Source organism: Tachyglossus aculeatus, chromosome 9 (assembly GCF_015852505.1).
Source record: "Tachyglossus aculeatus isolate mTacAcu1 chromosome 9, mTacAcu1.pri, whole genome shotgun sequence".
Classification (NCBI taxonomy): Eukaryota; Metazoa; Chordata; class Mammalia; order Monotremata; family Tachyglossidae; genus Tachyglossus; species Tachyglossus aculeatus.
In genome coordinates this window covers 23,514,300-23,532,389 of record NC_052074.1, presented here as the reverse complement: position 1 = coordinate 23,532,389, position 18,090 = coordinate 23,514,300, and the positions used below count along the sequence as shown (strand labels likewise).

At 57.6% G+C, this 18,090-nt stretch overlaps 2 protein-coding genes across 11 annotated transcripts; both read right to left on the bottom strand.

The window, feature by feature from the left end:
- Nucleotides 1–313: 313 nt before the first annotated feature.
- UCN (urocortin) lies at nucleotides 314–870 on the bottom strand. The gene has a single exon (XM_038751259.1). It carries the CDS (start codon nucleotides 868–870, stop codon nucleotides 490–492), a length of 381 nt encoding a protein of 126 aa, XP_038607187.1. The 3' UTR covers nucleotides 314–489.
- A 2,681-nt stretch (nucleotides 871–3,551) lies between these two features.
- On the bottom strand, nucleotides 3,552–18,090 carry MPV17 (mitochondrial inner membrane protein MPV17). Of its 10 annotated transcripts, none has more exons than XM_038751244.1 (10): nucleotides 18,056–18,090; nucleotides 16,182–16,256; nucleotides 14,170–14,343; nucleotides 12,116–12,227; nucleotides 5,625–5,740; nucleotides 5,340–5,432; nucleotides 5,063–5,158; nucleotides 4,760–4,792; nucleotides 4,235–4,287; nucleotides 3,552–3,714 (listed from the first exon to the last, which is right to left on the bottom strand). In XM_038751244.1, exons 2-10 carry the CDS (start codon nucleotides 16,249–16,251, stop codon nucleotides 3,568–3,570), a joined length of 894 nt encoding a protein of 297 aa, XP_038607172.1. In that variant the 5' UTR covers nucleotides 16,252–16,256; nucleotides 18,056–18,090; the 3' UTR covers nucleotides 3,552–3,567. The 10 variants fall into 10 exon arrangements, with proteins under 10 accessions (XP_038607172.1, XP_038607171.1, XP_038607174.1 ...); XM_038751243.1 differs by lacking the exon at nucleotides 18,056–18,090 and adding an exon at nucleotides 17,077–17,111; XM_038751246.1 differs by lacking the exon at nucleotides 14,170–14,343.

Below are 18,090 nucleotides of genomic sequence, written 5' to 3'. Positions count from 1 at the left end.
AACCTGACGACCTCGCATCTACCCCAGCGCTTAGAAGAGTGCTAAGCGCACGGCGAATACCCTGATGATCTTTACCGGCTCAGTGGCAGGAGCCTGGGCTTGGGGGGGTCAGAGGTCGTGGGTTCTAATCCCGCCTCCGCCGCTTGTCAGCTGGGTGACTTTGGGCGAGTCGCTTCTCTGGGCCTCGGTGACCTCGTCTGTCAAATGGGGGTGAAGGCTGTGAGCCCCGCGTGGGATAGCCTGATCACCTTGCCTCCCCCCGCACCCCGGCGCTAGACCAGCGCTTGGCACATAGTAGGCACTTAACAATTACCATCGTTATTATCGTTATTATTGTCGCGATTCCGCGGCCAGCGTGCGCCCAGCGCTAGTCTCTGTCTCCCGCAGCGACGCGGGAGCCGCGGCCTCTCCATCGTCGCTTTAATTCGAAAGTCGAAAGGGTCCTCGGGGTCCGGTCCTCGGGGTCCGGGGGTCCGGGGGTCCGGCCCCTCACTTTCCCACGGTGTCGAAGATGAGGCGGTTCTGCTCGGCTCGCTCCCGCTGGCTCTGGGTCCGCGCCAGCTCCAACAAGGTCCGCAGCAGGTGGAAGGTCAGGTCGATGGACAGCGGCGGCTCGCCCCGCTTCGGCCGCTCCGGCCCCAGGCCCGGCTGGCCGCCGGCCTCCAGGAAGGCCTCCGGGGCCGCGGGCCGCTCGGCCAGCCGGAGCGGGAGGAGCAGCAGGAGGAGGCGGAGGCCCCGGGCCCCGCCGGCCGGCCGGGCCGCCGGCCCCCGCGGGGGCCGGGCCGGGGGCCCGCGGCCGCTCCCGGGCCGCAGCTGGGCCAGGAGCAGCAGGAGCGCCGTCCACAGCGCCGGGTGCCACACCCGCCTCATGCCGAAGCCGAAGCCGAAGCCGCCGAGGCCGCCGCCGCCGCCGCACGGGGCACGGACCTGCACCGCGGGACGGGACGGGACGGGACGGGACGGGACGGGACGGGACGGGACGGGACGGCCCATCAGCCCCACGGGCGCCGCCAGGCCCGGGCCCCGCTCCCCTCCCTCGCCCACCCCCGCCCCACGCCAGGACCGCTGGCCCGGGGAAAGGGCGCAGGGAGCGGGGCGCCAGGAGAAGGGAGCGCGCGGAGCCTAAGGCAGGACGCACAGCGCAGGGCGCAGGGAGAAGAGCGCGGAGCGCAGGGGGCAGAGCGCAAGGCTCAGAGGGCAAGGAGAAGGGCAAGGAGCGCAGGATGCAGAGCGTAGGGAGAAGGGCGCAGGGAGAAGAGGCGGAGCGCAGGACTCAGAGTGCAAGGAGAAGAGTGTAGGGAGAAGGGCGCGGAGCGCAGGGGGCAGGGAGAAGGGCGCGGAGGGCAGGGGGCAGGGAGAAGGCGCGGAGCGCGGGGAGCAGGGAGAAGGGGGTGGAGCGCAGGGAGCAGGACGCGTAGCGCAGGACTCAGAGTGCAAGGAGAAGGGCGCGGAGCGCAGGGAGCAGGACGCAGAGCGCAGGGTGTAGGGCGCGGAGCGCAGGACTCAGAGCGCAGGGAGAAGGGAGCGGAGCGCAGGGTGCAGGGCGTGGAGCGCAGGACTCAGAGTGCAAGGAGAAGGGCGCGGAGCGCTGGACTCCTCAGAGTGCAAGGAGAAGGGCGCGGAGCGCAAGGCTCAGAGTGCAAGGAGAAGGGCGCGGAGCGCAGGGAGCAGGACGTAGACCGCAGGGTGCAGGGCGCGGAGCGCAGGGAGAAGGGCGCGGAGCGCAGGACTCAGAGCGCAAGGAGAAGGGCGCAGAGCGCAGGACGCAGAGTGCAAGGAAAAGGGCACGGAGCACAGGACGCAGAGTGCAAGGAAAAAGGCGCGGAGCGCAGGGAGCAGGACCTAGACCGCAGGGTGCAGGGCGCAGGGGAAGGGCGCGGAGCGCAGGGAGAAGAGCGCGGAGCGCAGGTGCAGGGCGCGGAGCACAGGACTCGGAGTGCAGGGAGAAGGGCGCGGAGCGCAGGGCGCAGGGAGAAGAGCGCAGAGCGCAGGGGGCAGGGGGCAGGGAGAAGGGCGTGGAGCGCAGGGAGCAGGGCGCAGGGAGAAGGGCGCGGAGCGCTGGACTCAGAGTGCAAGGAGAAGGGCGCGGAGCGCTGGACTCAGAGTGCAAGGAGAAGGGCGCGGAGCGCTGGACTCAGAGTGCAAGGAGAAGGGCGCGGAGCGCTGGACTCAGTGCAAGGAGAAGGGCGCGGAGCGCAGGGAGCAGGACGTAGACCGCAGGGTGCCGAGCGCAGGACTCAGAGCGCAGGGAGAAGGGCGCGGAGCGCTGGGTGCGGGGCGCAGGGAGAAGGGCGCGGAGCGCAGGGTACAGGGCCCAGGGAGAAGGGGGCGGAGTGCAGGGTGCAGGGCGCGGAGCGCAGAACTCAGAGTGCAAGGAGCAGGACGTGGAGCGCAGGACTCAGAGTGCAAGGAGAAGGGGGCGGAGCGCAGGGCGCAGGGAGAAGGGGGCGGAGCGCAAGGAGAAGGGCGCGGAGCGCAGGAGGCAGAGCGCAGGGAGAAGAGCGTGGAGGGCAGGGCGCAGAGAGTGGAGCGCAGGAAAAAGAGCATGAAGCGCAGAGGGCAGGGCGCGGAGCGCAGGAAGAAGAGCGTGGAGGGCAGGGCGCAGAGAGTGGAGCGCAGGAAAAGGGCATGGAGCGCGGAGGGCAGGGCGCAGGGCCAGCTGAGCGGGGGGGCACGGAACCGGGCCCGGGAGCCACTCACCGGGGGGTGCGGGCGCGTTTTGGGGCGGGCCGCCAGCAGCTTCGGGGCTGTCCCTGAGCCACAGCCGCCTCGGGAGCGCGGGGACCGTCCCGGGGCTGCAGCCCGGCTTATATAGAGCCGGGGCCGCTCCGATTGACGTCAGCGAAGGACATGCACGGATTGTAGATGAACTCGGGGCCCTGGCACGGAGCTCCTTGGTCCCGGACCCAGGGAGCCCCAGGGAGATGCGGCCGCTTCTTCCACCCCCACCCCCCGCCCCTTCGAGGGTTATTGGCCGGCCAGGCCGGGCCTTCTCCCGACGAGGAGGATCCGGGCTCGGGCGGGACAATACCGGGAGTCCCCCAGGAGGAACGGGAAGCCACCACCTCCTGGAGGCATCTCCCCCCCGACCTCCCCATCCCCCTCACTCCCTTGGTCGCAAGCCCGGAGCTGTCCCTAGGGCCGAGGCGGCTTTGGCCCGGGGCCTTGGGCCCCATGGCCCCATCGGAGCCAAATCGGCAAGCACGATACGGCCCCAGGCCGCCAGAGCCAGCGTGGCAAGTGCCACACTCGAAAAGAGGGACGAGGAGACGGCTGGATTCGCTCCAGGGGGCCAAGGGAGAGGCGACACCCCCGCAGAAGCAACAGCCTTTCTTCCAGTTCGGTTCCTCCTCCGACCCTCCTTCTACACTTCCGACGGGGGATGGCCCCCGTCCATTGCTCCGAGGGTGAGGGGTTGGGAACGGGGGGTCGAGTGGTAGAAGAGGAAGGACACACTTTTCGACTCCTGACCTAAGTAGGGGACGCCACAAAGTTGGAGTCCTAGTCCCGGAGGACAACCGCTAGGGACGGAGGAGAGGAAGTAGGGTGGATGGCCCCAAAAGTCTTTTATTTCAGGTCCTGCCGGCCTGGTGGGGACAGGACTGGGGCCTGCGGCTCTTGGGAAGGAGAGGCAGGCCGCCCGCTTAGGGCTGGTGCGCCTTCCAGGACAGGTAGGAGTTCCAGATGACAGCCACGCACTGGACGACGGCCAATCTGAGGGAGGGGAGAAACGGGATGGAAAGGGGGAGGAGGAGTGAGGAGGGGAGGCCAAGATGAGGGAGGTTGGAAGGAAGAAAGAGGGGGAGAAGGAGGGACCGGAAAGAGGGGGGAAAGGGAAGTTCCTACAGAGGTTGAAAACTCCTGCCCGTCCGTCTAGCCACCCTAGGCTCGAGCACGACGGAGATTGGGGGCTCAAGAGGAGAAGGACAGGTCCATGTACTTGTGAGGGAGTAGGAAGCATGATGGTTGACATCCTCAGGAGCCAGAATAAGGATGGATAGGCGGACTGGTGACCAGAAGGGATTCTGGGCGAGTCGATGTGAGGCCGGGCCTTGGGACGGGAGCGGGGCTGACGCTGGGGTTGAGAACATCGCTCCAACACGGGGCTGAGATCACCACCCTTACACCCGGGGCCGACAACAGCACCCCAAACCTGGGGCTAAGAGCACTCTGACACCGGCTCCCTCCTCTTCCAGACCCTGCCTCCCACAGCTCATCTGGGATTTTCCCTTACCTGTAGTGGAGGGGGATGAAATAGAAGTTGGCTAACTGCACAGCAGGCCAGATCTGCAAGAGAGATTTCAGACGGCAGTGATGAGGTCGATCCTTCCCGAATCAATCTAACTTCTCATTCCCTGCCGCCCCTCCAGCTCCGTATTCGGCTTTAGGGAGCCCCTAAGAAGTCCTAGTAATGCCTCCTCCCCAAACCCACCCTTCCTCTTTCCTTCATCCCGGAGTCCTAGATGCTATAGGGCCGCTATCCACGGTCCCCCACACCTGCTCCCCAATCCCATCTAGAGCCATCCTGGTTTTTAATCCCAGCCCTCAGGGGAACCTGCTCTGTTGCTGAGGCCCCGGGTCAGGCACAGAACCGATTCGGCCTCCCAGGGGACGGAGCTAAATGCACGGGGCAGTCAGTGGCTATCTCCAGATCCTTGGCCCAGCCCCATGGCTCCCATTATGCCTCCCGGGGCTCCCGCTTTTGGAGCGGGCACTGCTAGGAAAAGCCTCGTGTGGGGGGGAGGGATCCAGCTCTTACATAGTAGTTGGTGATGAGGGCGTCCGTATAATCCTGGAGAAAGAGGAAGAAAAGCTGATTTTTTTTTCACCCATTCCTCTTCCTCCCCACCCTCTCCCTCCTCCAATCCAGATGGTGCTGAGGGTCTCCCATAATCCTCAATCCACATCCCCACCTGCTCCGCCTCTGAGCCCCAACCTTGAGTTTAGCCTCAATCAATTAATCAACCAATCAGTCGGTGATGCCAATCTGCTTGCTCCAGCCTTGCTCCCACCTGCCCGGCCTCTAGCCCTCCAAACCACCCCACCCGCACTCTTTCCTCACCCGCTGCAGCTTGGCCCAGTTGTCTTGGACCGAGAGGCCACTGAGTGCACCTGCCAGAGGCAAGAAGCAGCCCAGGAAACATGGGGCAAAGCCCCCCTGGGGAAAAAAAAAGGGGGAAACAGGGAGATTAGGTTTGAGGTCAGAGTTCAGCGGCCCCGGGGGGTGAAACTGTGGCATCCTGCCCATACTATCCCACAGAAGAACAGAATCCACCCCATCGATGTGCCCCTTCTTCCACAGCGCTCCCCATCCCCACTGTGCCTTCCCCACGGCTCACCTGATCCACCAACATCTTCTTCAATGCGGTCACCTTGGTATTTCCCGGGACGAGGCCGTCCAAGACCCGGTACCAGCCACCCACCACGGGACCCTGCGGGGCAAACCCAGCTCAGTTGGCAGACCACACTGCCCTGCTCCTGCGGGGAAGCTTGGAGACAAGAGCCAGGTGTCGGGGATTGGAGGGTGGAAGGAGGGAGCGGAGAGGACTAAGTGCCTGGAGAAGCCCCCAGCCCAAGATTGGGGCGAACCCATCCACCGCAATTCCCCCGCGACAGTGACTTACCACAAAGCCACAGCCCAGCAAAGCCATGGTGGCCGTCCGGTAGAGTTGGTGGTCCTGCAGACCCCTCCTCTCCACCAGCTGCTGTGAGATGACATCGCCCACGCCCATCAGGGACCCTGGGGGAGCAGGAGACACTGTCAGGGGGCTTCCAGGAGAGCCCTAGGAAGTCTGACTGAACGCGAGGGAAGAATGTTTCCTACAAATACACCAAGTTACTCATCGAAGAGAACCGGGACGGTGCGCAAGAACACAAGGAATAATAATAAGGATGGCATTTATTAAGTGCTTACTATGTGCAGAGCACTGTTCTAAGCGCTGGATACCGACTGGAGAAGCAGTGTGGTCCAATGGGAAGACCGCAGCCCTGGGAGTCAGAGGACCTGGATTCTAATCCCAGCCTTGCCACTTAGGGGCTGTGTAACCTCGGGGAAGTTGCTTCACTTCTCTGACTCAATTTCCTCACTTGTACAGTGGGGGTGAAATACCCGTTCTCTCTCCCCCTCCCTCTTAGACTATCAGTCCCATGTCGGGCAGGGACAGGATCTGACCTGATCACCATGTATTCCCCCCCAGTGCTTAGAACGGTGCTTTGCACATAGTAAGCGCTTAACAAATGCCAACATTATTATTATTATCTACCTTATATAATAATAATAATAATGGCATTTGTTAAGCGCTTACTATGTGAAAAGCACTGTTCTAAGCGCTGGGGAGGATACACAGTGATCAGGTTGCCCCACATGGGTCTCACAGTCTTCATCCCCATTTTCCAGATGAGGTAACTGAGGCCCAGAGAAGTTAAGTGACTTGCCCGAAGTCACACAGCTGACTATTGGCAGAGCCATAATTTGAACCCATGACCTCTGACTCCCAAGCCCGTGCTCTTTCCATTGAGCCACTCTGCTTCTCCACCCCAGTGTTTAGTATAGTGCTTGGCACATAGTAAGCGCTTAATACATAATTATTACTCAGCCACTCCTGACCAGCCCAACAATCCAGCTAAACGGTATTCTGTCTTGAAAAGTGGCGCCAAAAGATCCTTACCCTCTGAGATATCCAGCCTAATGGTTAAAGATTCACAGTGCTCTGCGCACAGTAAGTGCTCAAAAAACACAACTGACTGGCCACCTGACATCTGCAACTTTTCCTTCTAACAACCCCTACAGACTTCTCATCCATGGATCTATTTTAAACTTGAGCCTTTGGACACCCCTAGAGATTCTTCTAATAACATATATGGTCCCTCCATCCACACAGTTATCCAAACCTTCTCGAAAATGTCAACACTTTTGGTCCGAACGCTTTTTGGAAGTCACCAATTCCATATAACCTCCACTGTGTAAAAAGTGTTTCAGTGGTTTGTTATGGGCCCAGGAGTCAGGCGGTCATGAGTTCTGATCCCGGCTCTGCCAGTGTCTGCTGTGTGACCTTGGGCAAGTCATTTCATTCATTCATTCATTCAATCATATTTATTGAGTGCTTACTGTGTGCAGAGCCACTGTACTAAGCGCTTGGGAAGTACAAGTCCCCCTTTTAGACTGTGAGCCCACTGTTGGGTAGGGACTGTCTCTATATGTTGCCAACTTGTACTTCCCAAGCGCTTAGTACAGCACTCTGCACACAGTAAGCACTCAATAAATATGATTCATTGATTGACTGATTGATTGATACAAGTTGGCAACATATAGAGACGGTCCCTACCCAACAGCGGGCTCACGGTCTCGAAGGGGGAGACGGACAACAAAACCAAACGTGTGGACAGGGATTTCACTCTTCTGTGCCTCAGTTACCTCTTCTGTAAAATGGGGATTGAGACTCTGAGCCCCACATGGGGACAGGAATTGTGTCCCACTCAATTTTCTCGTATCCACCTCAGCCCTTAGTACGGTTCCTGGGGCACAGAAGCACTTAATAAATACCATTATGATTATTATTACTAAAGACTCCAACAAACTCCTTCCCTCACACGGTAGCTGAGACCTGGGTTTGGTCTTTCAGGAATGACAACTTGACCTAACCTAAGTGTAGGCTGAGGGCCTTTTTACTCTCCTGGCCACCTGAGGTCTGTTTACCAAGAGGGAGAAGAAACCCTGCAGCACCTAACACTCACCTGGAAAAAAAAATTCCCTCTGACCCCTCCAGGGACAGAAGGCAGTCCTTCAGAGCTGAAGGCAGAAGTTGGAAAGAGAAATGGCAGCCTTCAGGGGACTAGTAAGACTCACAAGCCGGTAAGGCTGCTGAGAAAACAGGACTGCTGGATTTGATTTTTGCCTTTGAGGCTCTCAAGTGCTTTGGTACAGGGTCAGGGAGAAGAATAAACGTGAGGGGAAGAGATTATCTCCTCAGACCATCAGCTTCTTTGTTAGGAAGATAACTGACTGGCCCCAGGTTACCTCAGCCGCAGCAGCAAACTTTATCCTGGAGGGGATCAGTTATTCACTGGAAATGAACTTCATGATGTTCCTTTTAAGGCTTTCTGGGCCTCCCCATTCCTGACCCGTGGCTGGAGGCTCCCTGGTACCAGAGAAGACTGACCTCCTGATGAGATTTCCCTGGTAGCCTGATTTATACACCTACCCTTCTCCCCGGCCTTGGAGTAAGGGGACTTCTTGTGGTCTGTCCCCATTTCTCTCCCCACTTCAATCCGTACTTCACGCCGCTGCCCGGATTGTCTTTGTCCAGAAACGCTCTGGGCACGTTACTCCCCTCCTCAAAAATCTCCAGTGGCTACCAATCAACCTACACATCAGGCAGAAACTCCTCACCCTGGGCTTCAAGGCTGTCCATCCCCTGGCCCCCTCCTACCTCACCTCCCTTCTCTCCTTCTCCAGCCCAGCCCGCACCCTCCGCTCCTCCGCCACTAATCTCCTCCCCGTACCTCGTTCTCGCCTGTCCCGCCGTCGACCTCCGGCCCACATCATCCCCCGGGCCTGGAATGCCCTCCCTCTGCCCGTCTGCCAAGCTAGCTCTATTCCTCCCTTCAAGGCTCTACTGAGAGCTCACCTCCTCCAGGAGGCCTTCCCAGACTGAGCCCTCTCCTTCCTCTCCCTCTCCATCCCCCCATCTTACCTCCTTCCCTTCCCCACAGCACCTGTATATATGTTTGTACGTATTTATTACTCTATTTATTGATTTATTTTACTTGTACATATTTATTCTACTTATTTTATTTTGTTAATATGTTTGGTTTTGTTGTATGTCTCCCCCTTCTAGACTGTAGCCTGCTGTTGGGTAGGGACCGTCTCTATATGTTGCCAACTTGTACTTCCCAAGCGCTTAGTACAGAGCTCTGCACACAGTAAGCGCTCAATAAATGCGATTGAATGAATTTCCCCAGGGCCACCTCACAGTCCGTCTTCTTAACCCTCCAGAGGGCCATTTGGAGCTTCTAGTCCAGGCGACTACATCCTTGAGTTGTAATAGCCTGCCTGGGGTCAGAAGAGGGGAGGGGAGGGGAGAAAGGCTTAAGAGAAGCACCGTGGCTCAGCGGAAAGAGCCCGGGCTTTGGAGTCAGAGGTCATGGGTTCAAATCCTGGCTCCGCCACTTGTTAGCTGTGTGACTTTAGGCAAGTCACTTCTCTGGGCCTCAGTTCCCTCATCTGTCAAATGGGGATGAAGACTGGGAGCCCCCCATGGGACAACCTGATCACCTTGTAACCTCCCCAGCGCTTAGAACAGTGCTTTGCACATAGTAAGCGCTTAATAAATGCTATATTTTTTTAAAAAAGGGCAGGATTTGGTGGCTGCTTGTCCCTCTGGTCCACCCAGTTGGTTCAGTGAGAAGCAGCATGGCTCAGTGGAAAGAGCCCGGGCTTTGGAGTCAGAGGTCATGGGTTCAAATCCCGGCTCCGCCACTTATCAGCTGTGCGACTGTGGGGCAAGTCACCTAACTTCTCTGGGCCTCAGTTACCTCATCTGTAAAATGGGGATGAAGACTGTGAGCCCCCCGTGGGACAACCTGATCACCTTGTAACCTCCCCAGCGCTTAGAGCAGTGCTTTGCACAAAGTAAGCGCTTAATAAATGCCATTATTATGATTCAGTGAGCCTTCCTACCTAGGAGGGTTCATTTGTGCCCGGCTGCACTTTGGGAAATTTGTTATTCTTCCTGTCACCCTCACGGCCAAAGCTCTAGAGAGAGTAAGAGTTACCTGTATGTAAGTGGTAAACAACCGTCAACAGTAAAGGAAAACAACTGATACATGTGTCCTGAGTTGAAAAGATATGAGGGTCGCTATTTAATGAGGCAGAGAATGAATTGAGTGAAGACAGTCACACCTTTGGGATGCCAGGGAAGTTGCCGCCTGGAAAAGAAAGGCTATCATGATTCATGAGTTGACCATGGGGCCCTTGGGGGGCCTTTCCAAAGCGAGGACCAGAGTAATGAGACAGTGGGGGCTAGAGGGTCTTGCTCGATCCTCCCTGCCCCCCAGGAAATGATACAAGCTCTAAACAGTCACTGACAGCGCCAGACATCGCTGTCAATATTTACTGACCACCCATAAGGTGTGTGAGGTTCTCATCTTCTCCCCAGCGCACACGCATCTGCACAAACACGCGAACGGGTGGATTCTGGCCTGCTGACCCGAAATTCGGCCCTCCTTCCTGAGCAATGAGACAAAACAATCCGTGCCCCCTGTCACCCACCGTCCCGATGCCCTGCAGACAAACCTTAATCAGAGCCGGATAAACACGGTCCTTGCCCACCCAAAACGGGCCATCCGGCTGGTTCTGACGTGCAGTTTGCTCTGTGTCCTCACCCCGGCTCCACGCTCGGGCCCTGGGCAGCCAAAGCCCGTGTCCGGCGTCAGTTAAGTTGGCAGAAACTGGGCTGGAGGGCCCGAGAGCGATCATTGATGCTACACCCCCTTGGGCAGAGACCTTTTCTTTCCCAGACAGCCCAGCCTATGTCTCACTCTCAGAAGCGGTAATTAAAGCATGTACCAAGTAGCCACCGGAGAAGCGGTGCAGCCTAATGGGAAGAACGTGGGCCTGCAAACCAGAGAACCGGGTCTGCCAATTGCTTGCTGGGTGAGCTTGGGCAAGTCACCGAACTGCTCTGTGCTTCAGTTTCCTCAACTGTAAAATGGGGATTCAATACCCGTCCTTTCCCCTACTGTGAGCCCCATGTGGGACAGGGACTGCATCTGACCTAATTGCCTGAACCTACCCCAGCACTTAGAACAGTGTCGGACACATAGTAAGCGCTTAACAAATGCCATAAAAAAGGGTTCTAAAATGGTGGTGGTGATGATCGCAAAACTGGGGTAAAGGGCCACCTTGGGGTTGGTAGCAGAGTTGAGGAGAGTGGATCATCTCTCAGAGGAATAGTTCTTTCTCCTGGGAATCCCGGGAAGGCCAGGGCTCCGAAGTCTTGTGCATAGCCCAGCCCAAAGCCCAGCCTCTCTCATAGTGCTGCGCTGGATAGGTCACTGGGGCCTCTGCTGCTCTGTGAAGTCTGTCAGCTTCATTCCCAAGGCTCAGGGGGATGAAAGAGGCAATCAGTAGCCTGCAGGGAGCAGGGATTAGGGCTTTGAAAATAGGGAACACTGGAGAGGATAGAGACTGAAGGAAATTAGGGATGAGAGCCCCAGGTCCTGGGGCCATCCTCCCATGAAAGAGCCCTCTTGGTAGGCAGTCAACAAGGGCCATCCTCCCGTGAAAGAGCCCTCTCTGTAAAGCAGCCAACCTATTCACTGGGCCTCTTCTCACCTCACCAATCCCCCCCTCTTGACCCAGGCCACAGCTCTCCCTATCTTCAACACTTTTCTGAAACCACCTCTCCTCCAAGGCTTCCCCCGTTTATAATCTCCCCACCTCCAATCCACCACTGCCCCATAAAAACAATCGATCCTCAAGAAGCAGCATGGCCTAGGGGAACCCGCTCTGACCCAGGAGCCAGGGGAACCTGGGTTCTAATACCGACTCCGCCATTTATTTGCCTGCTGTGTGACTTTGGGCAAGTGGCTTCACTTCTCCATGCCTCGGTTTCCTCATCGGTAAAATGGGGATTCAAGGCCTGTTTCCCCTTCCCCTTTAGACTGGGAGCCCCATGGGGGACAAGGACCGTGTCTGATCTGATTGCACGATATACTTCGGATTGAGGGATCCGGGTGAGCTCAGGCAAAGACAAGTTTGTGTATCTGCTTCAGCGAGCATTTCAGTGATGTAGACAATACTGGGGCCCCAGGGTGGGTGGGATACCATGGGCGTCAGAGCTGTGACTTCTGGGCGTGGGTGGTGATAAGTCCCCAGGGTCCTCCTTGCCAATCCCAACCTCTCCCTTCAGGGGCCATCCAATCCAGGGTGGAGCCAGGGACGTGAGTGAATCATCAGCACCCGAGAACTCCAGGAGACGGGGTTCCGTATGATTCGGATGCAGATATCAAGCTCTGTTGGGAACCCAAGGCCCCGCTAGAGGAGATTCCACATTGTGTGTTCACTCCACAACGGTCTGCCTTCTGGATAGAGGCCCTCCGGCCTGGGGCTGACCTGCGGCTGCCCCTGCGGTGATCCGAGGACTGGGCCAGGCCACCCAGGAATACTCCGGCTTGAAGCGGACTCCTTCTGCCCTTCGTTGTGCAGCTGAAAACGTCGGTCGGTTCTAGAAAAGTCTGTGGATGAGTGGTCCGAAATGGCTTCCCAGAGGAAAGGGGCGAGGGCACACCCGAAGCCATTAGGCCCCGTGTAAACTCCCTGTCTAGATTGTAAATTAGTTACGTGCAGGGAACATGTCTATCAACTCCTACATTGTGCTCTCCAAAGCTCTTAGTACAGGGCTCGACACGCAGCGAGCGCTCAATAAATACCATTATCGATTGACAAGAAGGGCAGCCGCCCCACTGGACCTTCAAGCATCCTGTTGCCACAGGAGGTCTGGCCCAGCCAGGGATGGGATTGTTTGCGTTCTTAAGGCCTGGAATTTCTCCTCCAGGTTTGGACCGTAGGAGAACTAGCCCCTGGGAGGTGGAGAGAGGCACGGTTTACGGAGTTGTTTGCCTTGAAAATGGATTTATGTGAAGCACCGCTGCCCCACACCAGTGTGCCTGCTCCGCCCTGACGCACCGGGGCAAATTTTAGCCCTCAGGCAGGCAGAAGGGGGAAGGAAAAAATGCCTCTGGGCCAACAGTGGCCCCCCAACCCCTTCCAAAGGCCCAAAGGAGTTGGCCTTTCTACCCAAACGTCTGGAGCATCTCCGTCGGGAAGGTCTAGTGCTGAGGAGCTGCTAGGCCGGGGTAGGGGAGGGAAGGAGCGAAGGGCTCCGGGACCACGCGGCAGAGAAGCCCCTGAGCCATGTTGGGCACAGGGCCCTGAGGGCAGAGAGAAAATGCAAGCGATGGCGTCATCCTGCTGGCTCAGGGCCAGTTTCTCTCCTGCCATCACTCTTTGGCAGGGTCAGGACGAGGACGGTAGCGACCGGGGGGGGGGAGAAGGGAAGGCCTCGGCGGGGAAGGCAATGGGGAAACCAAGCCCAGGATTTTCCTCTGTCATGAGACTCGGCCCTACCTGGGGCCAGGGTGGCCCGGCAGGTGACTGGGGATTAATACTGCTCCTTTTCCCCACCCTCGGGCCCCAACACCTTCCCCACCCAGTCCAGTGAGGGCAGCGTATGGGATGCCGATCCGTTGGGTGGGAGAGACAGGAAGGGGTCTTCCCAAAGGCGGGGGGAGGCTGGGGCTGGGAGGAGGGTCTGTGTCCTTGAGCAGCCAGAGCCCTCGGCGGGAGGGTGATGCCAGACACTGCCAGCCGGATCGGGGCCAACCGTGCTGCCGACTCACCCTGCTTCCTCCTCCTCTTCCTCCTCCTCCTCCACCCCCTCCCCAGAGGCCTCTTAGGAGATTAAACGCTTGTTGGGAGTGGGGGCTTGACTTGGCAGAATGCCCCGGGGGAGGTAAGTCACAGGAAAGTAGTGCCCAGGGAGAAAAGGAGTTAAGAGTTAGGAAGGAGGTTCAGAATGTCCTCCAGATCCAGAATAGGGAAGGGGGGAGAGGGGAAGGGTCTCCTAGAATTCCAGGGGCCTGCTGGGGGCAGGCTGGGGATGGTCCCCCCGACTCGGCCGGGATTCCTCCCAGCCCATCTTCCCGCTGGATCCCTGGCAGAGACAATTGTAACGAGTCACAGTTCGACTCATTCCGCGTCCAAAGCTGCTCTGGCTCTGGCCGAACCCCACGGGCTCAAATCTGAATGAAGGCAAGCCTTGGGAGGGTGCCCCGTTGTCGTCAGAGGCCCCCGGAGGCCTGCAGTGGTCCGGGGTCTCCCCGCCGGACCCGAAGAGCTCTGGGAGATGGGGTTGGTTTCAGGGGTTTGGGCCGCCCTCGTCTGGGGTCTGGTTCTGACCACCGAGGAACAAGGCCAATGCCCAGAAACTCAACCAGCTGTTCAACTCCATCTATTTCAGGGCCTGCGGGTGGAACTCGATCCTCCAAGTGATTCTACTTGGCCCGTCCATTCGCTCCCAGGGGTCCAGAACCCACAGGACTAATTCAGATCCGGGCCGAGGCTTTGGGCATGGGAGGAGGAAGCAAAATTCACCTCGGAATATTCACCTGGCCGAGGGGCTTCTATGAGGACGGAAGTAGAGAGCCACCCGTTGCCCCTCTGCTGAACCTCTGGCAGCCCCGGCCCCGTTATAGGTCGGAGAGCTGGGGGGGAGCGAGGAAGATCCACGCCTACTCTCCTCTTCCCGGGGGCAAGATGGGGTCTCCCCGCAGCTGCCAGCCCTGGGCAAATAGAGTGGTGGGCATCGAGCCCAGCGTGTCAGTTCCCATCATGGCCACGCAAGCCGGCATGAGTCACCGCGCACACAGCTCAGGTGAGTCATCACGCGCGCGGGCGGGAATGGGCGCTAAGGACGGGGCATGGGGAGGGCAGGTCGGAGCAGACTGGACAGAAGCCCAAGGGAGGGGAGGTGGGGCAACGGGAGAGAAGGCTTAGCGCCGGACTTGAGCTCTGCCATCTTCGAGACGCGGGGCCCATCAATTCAACCCAAGTACGCTGGCCCTGAGGACATCGGAGAGCTGGGGTTGTGACGGAGAGCTACAGGGGCTGGGGACCGCGTCTGGTGGCCCCTCCACACTTGCACTCTGGGCCCCAAGAAGAGCCTCGCTTTTTTTTTAAAGGTATTTAAGCGTTCGCTATGTGTTAAACACTGTTCTAAGCGCTGGGGAAGGTACACGTTCATTAGGTTGGACAAGTCCCTGTCCCACATGGGTCTTGCAGAGTAAGTAGTGTGGCCTATTGGAAAGAACAAGGGCTTGGCAGTCAGAAGACCTGGGTTCTAATAATAATAATAATAATGGCATTTATTAAGCGCTTACTTTGTGCAAAGCACTGTTCTAAGCGCTGGGGAGTTTACTAGGTGATTAGGTTGTCCCACATGGGGCTCACAGTCTAATCCCAGCTTGTTGTGTGACATCTGACTCTATTTATTTATTCATTTATTTATTTTACTTGTACATTTCTATCCTACTTATTTTATTTTGTTGGTATGTTTGGTTCTGTTCTCTGTCTCCCCCTTTTAGACTGTGAGCCCACTGTTGGGTAGGGACTGTCTCTATGTGATGCCAATTTGTACTTCCCAAGCGCTTAGCACAGTGCTCTGCACATAGTAAGCGCTCAATAAATACGATTGATTGATTGACTGATCTGACAAGTCACTGAACTGCTCTGTGCCTCAGTCTCCCCAACCGTAAAATGGGGATTCAATACCCGTTCTCCCTCCTATTTAGACTGTGAGCCCCACACGGGGCAGGGATTGGGTCCGACCTAATTGGCCTACGCCTACGCCAGCGCTTAGAACGGCATTTGACACACAGTAAGTGCCTAACAAATATCGTATAAAAGTGGGAGGGAGAATGGGTATCCCCATTTTACAGTTGAGGAAGCTGAGGCACAGAGTAGAGAGGTGACACCATTAGCAACTGGAAGAGCCGGGACTAGATCCCAGATCCTTCTAGGCCTGGGCTCTCTCCACTAGGCCATACTGCTTCTCCGGTGGCTCCAGGGAAGCCATAACCTGGTTCCTGAGGCTAACGGGAATTTCGAGAGTCAGTGAGAAGCATTCATTCAATTGTATTTACTGAGCGCTTACACTGAGTGCTGTACTGGACTGCGCGCTTGGGAGAGTCCAATACAACGATAAACAATCACATTCCCTGCCCACAACGAGCTTACAGCCGCCCCACAACCTGCAGAGAACCAGTAACCTCTGGCCCGTGGTGTTCTAGGCTAAGCAGCGTGGCTCAGTGGAGAGAGCCCGGGCTTGGGAGTCCAAGGATGTGGGTTCTAACCCCGCCACCGCCACTTGTTTGCTGTGTGACTTTGGGCAAGCCACTTGACTTCTCTGTGCCTCAGTTCCCTCATCTGTAAAACGGGGATTGAGACGGCGAGCCCCACGTGGGACAACCTGATTACCTCGTATCTCCCCCAGCGCTTGGCACGTAGTAGACGCTTACCAAATGCCGTAATTATTATGGTTAACCCCGAAACCCGAGGCCGGGAGGAGGGAGGGAGGCAGGGCCGCTCGCCTCGGGGGGCTCAGGATCTGAGGTTCACTCACCAGCGGTCAGGACCTGCACCTTCCAGGGGTGAGAGGCCAGGGCTTGCTGGTAGGCCCTCCACAGTGCCATGTCTCCTGCAGGGAGAGAGAGGACATTACCCTTGCTCCCCCCTGCCCCTATCATCAATCGTATTTATTGAGCGCTTACTGTGTGCAGAGCACTGTACTAAGCGCTTGGGAAGTCCAAGTTGGCAACACATAGAGACAGTCCCTACCCAACTCACCCGGGCAGTGGGTCCAGAGAAGCACCGTGGCTCAGTGGAAAGAGCCCGGGCTTGGGAGTCAGAGGTCCTGAGTTCTAATCCCGCTCCTCCACTTCTCAGCTGTGGGACTTTGGGCAAGTTACACTTCACTTCTCTGGGCCTCAGTTCCCTCATGTGTAAAATGGGGATGAAGACTGTGAGCCCCCACATGGGACAACCTGATCACCTCGTAACCTCCCCACTGCTTAGAACAGTGCTTTGCACCTAGTAAGCGCTTATTATTCTCTGTGCCTCAGTTGCCTCAACTGTAAAATGGGGATTAAGATTGTGAGCCCCATGTGGGACAGCCTGATAAACCTGTATCTCCCACAGCGCTTAGAACAGTGCTTATGTTGCCAACTTGTACTTCTCAAGCGCTTAGTCCAGTGCTCTGCACACAGTAAGCGCTCAATAAATACGATTGATTGCTTGGCACATAGTAAGTGCTTAAGAAATACCCCCATTATAGAGAAGCAGCATGGCTCAGTGGAAAGAGAACGGGCTTGGGAGTCAGAGGTTGTGTGTTCTAATCCCGGCTCCGGCACTTACTAGCTGTGTCACTTTGGGCAAGTCACTTCACTTCTCTGGGCCTCAGTTACCTCATCTGGAAAATGGGGATTAAGACTGAGCCCCACGTGGGACAACCTGATTACCTGGTATCTCCCCCAGTGCTTGGAACAGTGCTGGCACACAGTAAGTGCTTAATAAATACCGAAATTATTATTATTATGTGGCTTAATGGAAAGAGCCCGGGCTTGGGAGTCAGAGGTTGTGGGTTCTAATCCGGACTCCGCCACTCATCTGCTGTGTGACTTTGGGCAGGTCACTTCGCTTCTCTGGGCCTTGTTCTCCACTGCCACCCTGCACAGGGAGGAAAGGAGGGGGAGAAGGAGGTCGAGTGAGAGGAAGAGGAAAAGGAGGAAGAGAAAGAGAAAGAGGAAAAACTGAAGTGACTGTCTGGACTCCACTTTGGGGAATTCCCCTCCATAACTCCTGGCCCCGGCCCCCACTTTAAGGGACAGAAAGGAAATGTAGCGGGGGCTCTGGGAGGGGTGGGGTCAGTGGTGGGCGACGGTGTGACTTCCCGGTGCCTCAGTTCCCTCATCTGCAAAATGGGGATGAAGACTGTGAGCCCCCCGTGGGACAACCTCATCACCTTGTACCTACCCCGGCGCTTAGAATAGTGCTTAGCGCATAGTAAGCGCTTAACAAAAAGTATAATTATTGCTATTATTATCCCCAGCCTGCAGGATTTAGGGGAAGGAGTGGGGCAATCGATCGTAAGTTGTGCCCCCTTGGAACTTCCCAGGCTCCATTCCCATTTCCGGGGTTAGGTGATGTCCCAGCTGTTCTCTTGGGAGGGCCGCGCGCGGGCCCGGCCTGCTCCCCGTTATTCCAATCAAGCCTTGGTGCTTATTGAGCGCCGGCCGTGTGCTTAGGGGAGCCCAGCGGAACAGAGCTGGGGGCCGGCTTCCCTGCCTTATTTGGGGGGGGGGGGGGGTCGGGGAAGGCGGGGTAAAAGGCCCCGAGGAGACGGAGAGCGCAGAGATGGGTGGGACGGTGGGAGGGAGGGAGGGAGGGAGCGAGGTGGCCCCGCGGGGCCTCACGAAGCCGGAGGAGCCACCAACTCACCTGGGCGGTCGCCGGGCCCCGGGGCCCTGCCCTGC

Excerpts from the sequence above, each read along its gene's own strand:
- UCN (XM_038751259.1), bottom strand. The coding sequence starts at position 870 with ATGAGGCGGGTGTGGCACCCGGCGCTGTGGACGGCGCTCCTGCTGCTC.
- MPV17 (XM_038751244.1), bottom strand. The coding sequence starts at position 16,251 with ATGGCACTGTGGAGGGCCTACCAGCAAGCCCTGGCCTCTCACCCCTGG. Across the intron at positions 12,228-14,169 it reads CATAGAAGCCCCTCGGCCAG|AACCGACCGACGTTTTCAGC; the intron begins GTGAATATTCCG and ends AGACTTTTCTAG. Across the intron at positions 5,433-5,624 it reads TGCTGGGCTGTGGCTTTGTG|GGTCCCGTGGTGGGTGGCTG; the intron begins GTAAGTCACTGT and ends TTTGCCCCGCAG.